General features: G+C 37.1%; 1 protein-coding gene across 1 annotated transcript; it reads right to left on the bottom strand.

Annotated features, from left to right (window-relative positions):
- LOC127117462 (uncharacterized) lies at nucleotides 1–2,304 on the bottom strand. Its single transcript, XM_051047484.1, has one exon. It carries the CDS (start codon nucleotides 2,144–2,146, stop codon nucleotides 356–358), a length of 1,791 nt encoding a protein of 596 aa, XP_050903441.1. The 5' UTR covers nucleotides 2,147–2,304; the 3' UTR covers nucleotides 1–355.
- Nucleotides 2,305–6,565: the final 4,261 nt, after the last annotated feature.

Here is a 6,565-nt window from a genome sequence, read left to right as displayed (position 1 = left end):
TACAGAAGGAAATTTAAGGAGTAGCATTACTGGTCGAAGTTAAGTTCAAGTTACAAATTCTAGACCAGGGATAATAAGCTTCTTCAAGCAGCTTATTCATAAGTGATTATTACAAATAAAGTAAACAAAAGAGATTAAGAGTATATTTATCAAAATGAGCATTAGATTGAGTCAAAACCTACATCATGTGTTACACTTGCATTAGCGATTCTTCCACCACTGCCTATGCCTATACTACACACTTCTTTGCAATTGCCAAAAAGCTGATAGTAGTGGAGAGATATGTATGAAGAAACAAAACAAAAAGAGAGGGAACAAAATGATAGATAAAAGCTCCCATCTAAATTGAACATTTTCATCCATCAGATTTGGAGAGATTCTTGTCGGGCCAATGGAGGAATTTGAACCCTTGAAGGGAGGACGGCAAAAAGCTCTGTGCTGCAGAAGGGTTATCAGGAGTGTATATGTATCCCTTCCCATACCCAACTTCCTTCATTAACTTGGTCGGTGCATTCCTAAGATGAAGAGGCACCCCTTCATTCTGTCCAACTGATTCCCTCACTACCTTCTCAGCATCTCCAATCGCTCTATAAACCGCTATAGACTTAGGAGCCAAAGCCAGGTAAGCAACACATTGTGCAAGAATCACATTGCACTCTGGCATTCCTATAAAATGACAAGCTTGGTAGCAAGAAACAGCTTGATTAAGAGCTACCGGATCAGCCAAACCTACATCCTCACTTGCAAACCGTACAAGCCTACGAGCAATATAAAGTGGCTCTTCACCTCCTTTTAACATTCTTGCCAGCCAATAAATCGCTGCATTAGCATCACTTCCCCTCATAGACTTGTGCAATGCACTGATCAAATTATAGTGTTCTTCCCCAGCTTTATCATATGCAAGATGCTTACTTTGAAGTGCCTCCTTCGCATCCTCTACACTAACAGCAACTACAACAGCATCCTTGCATTCTTCATTGTCATATTGTACCCTAGCAGCTGCGGTAACAGCAGCAATCTCCAATACATTCAAAGCAACACGAGCATCCCCGTCACAATTGTTAGTTATAAAATCAACCGCATCTTCACCAACACTGACATTAACTTGGGAAGAACCAGAACCAGAATCAGAACCAAATCCAAGGCTTTTCACCAATCCTTTGTCTCTGTCAGTAGCAGCACGTTTAAGAAGCAAACTGAGGTGATGAGGTTGAAGAGGGTTAAGAATTAGTACACGACAACGAGACAAAAGGGGTGTGATCAAATGAAAAGAAGGGTTTTCAGTAGTGGCACCCACGAAAACAATGCTACCATCTTCAATAACAGGTAAGAAAGAATCTTGCTGAGATTTATTAAACCTATGAACCTCATCCACAAAAAGAACAGTAGTTTGATTTGTTTTGAGTCTGAGTTTTCTTGCTTCATCAACAGCTTCTCTAACATCTTTAACACCACTAGTAACAGCAGATAAAGAGACAAAACGATAGAAAGTTGAAGTTGTTGTTGATGAATTGACAATAGCTTTGGCGATAGTGGTTTTACCTGTGCCGGGTGGACCCCATAAGAGGATAGAAGGTAAACGATTGCGTTGGATTGCGGAACGGAGAATAGAATTTGCTGATAGAAGATGATCCTGTCCAACAACCTCGTCCAATGTTCTGGGGCGCAAGCGTTCGTATAAGGGTTCATGAGTGTGGGTTTGAGTTTGAGTTTGTTTCTTGGAACGGTTGAAGAAAAATGAGGGTTTGTTGTTTTGCAGTGTAGGTGTTTGAGATTGTGTCTGTGAGAGTGGTGTTGGGGATAGCTTAATACGTTTGGTTGGTTCGTTTGTTTCGGGTTCTTGTTCTTTTTGCTGTTGTTGCGAATCAATGGGTTGAGGTGGAGATGGGTTTGGGTTTGGGTTTTGGAAGAACCGGTCGAGTTTGGGTTGGAATGCGAATGATGAAGGTGGTGGTGGTGGTGGTGGTGATGGTGATGGTGATGGCGAAGGGTTGTTGTTGTTGGTGGTGGTGGTGGTGGTGGTGGTTGGTTTGTGAGTGAGAATCCATTCGGTGGCTTTGACGGTGGATTTACCGCCGGTGGCAGCTAAGGCTTGGGCGGCTAACTCGTCGGGAAAACCCATGCTAAGAAGCTGTTGCATCTCCATGTTGGTTGATGATTTGATGGGTGGAGTTTTGGTGTGATTATATTATGTTTTCTGATTTTCTAGTCACAAAACAAGCCAATAGTGGCCTATTCCTTCCTCATTCTTAATGTCTCCCTATCTTCTTCTTTATTCGATTTTTAGGTTATCATTCTTTATTTAATACTACTCTCTAAGTCCCATAAATGTTCTAGAGTAATAACTCAGGTTTTCAAAAAAAATAATCTAAAATATTTCACATTTTATATAATTTCTCAAACTATCTCACATTAAAGTATCTCTGTCAGATGAATTGACGTTTATCCTTAAATTTAAATAGTAGATGTCAATTGAATTGATTTCTGCACATGGTGTTTTCAATCCAATTGACGCATGTGTGTAAAGAATGACAGGAGATGTCAATTGGTCTGACACATACGTGTGTTTGTGTATATTTTTTTAAAACAATGGATATTTTATTTAAAAGTCCAAATCGGACCAGTTGATATTAATATTAATATGCGTTTACATAAGAATGCCAAAAATACTAATGTCGTTGATCGGGATGACCTAACCGACCTCTAGTACCACATTCCCTAGCTACCTGAACGTGTGGCCCTAATCCACGTTGATGATTCACCCCATATGTTTGAGGATTTGAGGGGTCAGAAACATCACCACCACCTGCAGAAGATTCCCTAAGATATTCAGACAAATCCACGTAGTCTTGTGTATGCAATGAAGCATTGTCGCCATAGCTTAGTTCATGACTCATGCTAGAGTAGTTGGATTGTGTTTGAGTTATTGAAGGGTGATCAGGACGATTGAAGGGCAACATTGGTGTGAATGTTGTGTCGATGAAAGGTTTAAATGGTTGTTGTGGTGTTTGGTAGCCATATGATTGTTGCATGTTTTGGTTTTGTGATGTTTGGGCCTCTTGGCTATAGTATGAGGGGCAGTTGGTGTTAAATGATCGCAGAGTATTTTGGATAAGACGACTATGGTAGGGTGATGTGTTTGATGCATAATGATGTTGGTGTCTTGATGATGATCTTCTTGTTGGTTGTGGTACGGGGGATACTCTTGGTATTGTGGTTGGTGGTTGGCATGTTAAGGTCGTAGGTTTGTCTATTTGTGGACTGATAATTTTGATGGGTAAGGGGTTGTGAGTAACCGATCTGGTAATGTTGTGAGGGGTAGATGTTGAACCTTCTTGTGTGTAAGTTACCTGGTGTGAGTCATGTTGGTACATATCATCGGCGAGGAACTCAAATTTAATTGATCTGTACCAAGCCATATAATTACGAGTTAGTTTTTCTTCAGTTGATATCACATAGTCACTTAAGACACAGTCTTGTCGGTGCTTCCATTTTTGACACTCAGATCTAGTGAAGCTTTGCTAAGAGTTAAAGTTCCATTGGTCGTTAACTCTCCGTAGATGTCATTCTCTGAGGTTTATCGAGAGATCTAGGATGTGTTAAAGCATACTGAATTGCAATTTAACACGGTCACTATGGTGCATCTCCACGGTAGTGAACCTTATGATCGATGTGCATGTTATCCAAACGGTTGCATCTTGTTCGTTGATTTCATGGTCATGATCCAAGTTTATGTAGGAGAATTGCCATCCAAGGCGCAGCGGAATTTAAAAATTTCTCCATTTAGTGATCCTTACGAATGGGCATGATCAGTGATAGAATCGTTACCTCTTGTGGCGATTCAAACCTTTGGTGCAGATCTCTGATAATGATCAAAACCTTTGATACAGATCCACGGGGCGATCACGAACGTTGAATGATGACAACGTCTCTACTCAGTCCACACGAACGGATTCCTTCAATCGCAGTGCTAGCTGTTATGAATGAAGGCCTTGAGTGAGAGAAAGAGGGAAACAAAATTCCAAGTCTCTACTTGAATTTCTGTCTGAGTGGATTGGAGTGACAATGTTTCTACCCAAGGGGTTCTATTTATAGAACCACTTGTGTGGGCTTCAAGCTAAAAAGCCCACTTAAGTGTATTTTGGCCCATATCTTATAATATGCCCAAAATCACTTAAGTATTTGGTACCTTACCATATTTCGTCTCCCACTTAAGTGCATTGTACCTTACGGTGTTCCTTAGTTACTCTATCTCTCATCAATCTGTTCTTTGTGTGTGACCCTATAGGTTTTCGCGGCGTTGGCAATTATATTAAATCACGCATTTAACATAATAAACAGTGAGCGGTATCTAGCAACACATCACTGCTACCCAAGTCACGAAAATGTCATGTGATCTGACAAAACCTCCTGTGATAATAATTATGTGTATAATTACCCCTTTGCCCTTATGTCTATATTGAACACAAGATATAGACCGTGTCACCCTTGTCCAGTTCAATATTGGGCTCATAGACATTTATCCTGTTACGCAGGATTGGCAAATTCCATATAGGACACTCATGTCCCTCAGCATGCTTCGTGGAGTACCCATCAACTGTCTTTATGGTTATCTAGTTACGGACAACGTTGGATCAGCAACAAAGCACTCGACTCTACATCTAGGATCCATAGTGGTTTCAGGTCGAAGAGTGGTATACACTATTATCACCATGAGAATAACTTATGACACTTTGCATAACTTTCTATATAGTATTCTCATAGCGGGTCAATCCGGTATAAATATTACTCCTAATATTCATACCTATGTTTAAGTCTTGATAACTCTTTATCCATGATTCATGAGATGTGATCATCAGTCTACAAACATAATAGTCTTAATGCTTTAATGTTATCCCACTTCACACTAAAGCTCGACTACGGATACTTTAAGAATAGTGTCCTTATGTTTAATGTGTTCTCATGATTAAGTCACACTTAATACATTAAACGGACTATCTATTCCAGGAACTTTATTAATCAACCATAATAAAGAAAATATCTTTAAATAATTTGATACAAGTACCAAAAGTATTGGCCTCTAGGGCTTACACCAACAGTTTAGACCTGGACGGCAAATGAACTGAAATGTGAAAATATATTAGATTATAAAATGGGTGATATTAAAAACAAATTATTATGAATGATAATATATCTGCTGGTCGAAGGTGATCCAAGAGATTGCGATATTGGATAATACAGTGTCTATGACATCTGTTATAACTCATACCATGAGCCAACCATATGCACCAAAAAGATAAATATGTTATTTAGAGATAATAATTGGTAAAGTAAGTAAATATCGTTAATTGTTAAGACTAAACAGATGTTGGTGCGACTGTGGCAAGTTCCAGGCCTTTCGTATAGCTTACTTTCATGTCATTTTAGCATGCGCATATACTCGCAAGGACGCATCACCTATCTGATGTTTACAAGACCTTACTTTCAGATAACACATACAATAAATATCAAAATAAATAAAAATACTTAACCATAACATTTCTAACTGATTACAACAATCAAACTAATATCATTTGGTCCAAACATCATTTCTCTTACATCCTTATCATTTTTAACTCGTAGTCACCCACGTACGGCATCGTGTCTCTCAATACTTCTAATTTTTTCGTCTTCAGGCATGTCTTCGTCTAACCAACGAACCAACTCCCTCTGTAGTTGTTCGAAACTACATATATTCCAAAAAAGCATATCCATCACAGACTTATTTCTGGAATAAATCACTCTCCCATAACGGCGACGAAGACGAACCATATTTGCAATATAATAAAAAGAGATGTGAAAAAATAAACCACACCTCTATTTATACAAAAAAAATACACAATACACACAAGCATCAGACCAATTGCGCTTCCTCTTATTCCTTAGACAATGCAAATTGAATTGGCAACATCATGTGCAGAAACTAATTCAATTGGCGCTTCCTTTTTAAATTTAAGGATATGCGCCAATTCATGTGACACCTATGTGTTGACGTTTTTTTATTGAAGATGGGATAATTTGGAAATTTATGAGTTATTTTGAAAAAATTTATAAAAAAAACTGGATTAATGGAATAAAAAATTCTGATATTCACACACTTTCAAATTACAATAAGAGGTAAAAAAAAAAATGGATAAGTAATAAGTAGATAAAAAATTGTTTAATATTTAAATTATGAATAAATTTTTTTATCTAAAAATACTTAGATCAACAATGTAAAATATTATTTTTATTTATTTCTTTTTTATAAAAATATTCAATCATTATTTTAATTATATAAATTTTGTACACATATTTTTCTCATATTTAGATCAATAATATATTTTTTTAATATATATAAATATTACTTTTATTTAAACATCGTTTATTAAAGTATTTGGATCAATAATAAAAAAATTTACAGTGATTTATAATAATATTTGGAATTTTCTCATGTATAAAATACTTTTTTTGTGACTTTTTAAGAGTTGATAACGAATGAAAAATATATTTTTTTGAATATCCTCGTATTTAGATCAATAATATA

The sequence above is a fragment of the Lathyrus oleraceus genome, chromosome 2 (assembly GCF_024323335.1).
Source record: "Lathyrus oleraceus cultivar Zhongwan6 chromosome 2, CAAS_Psat_ZW6_1.0, whole genome shotgun sequence".
NCBI classification, from domain to species: Eukaryota; Viridiplantae; Streptophyta; class Magnoliopsida; order Fabales; family Fabaceae; genus Lathyrus; species Lathyrus oleraceus.
This window is presented reverse-complemented; position numbering and strand designations above follow the sequence as displayed.

Excerpts from the sequence above, each read along its gene's own strand:
- LOC127117462 (XM_051047484.1), bottom strand. The coding sequence starts at position 2,146 with ATGGAGATGCAACAGCTTCTTAGCATGGGTTTTCCCGACGAGTTAGCC.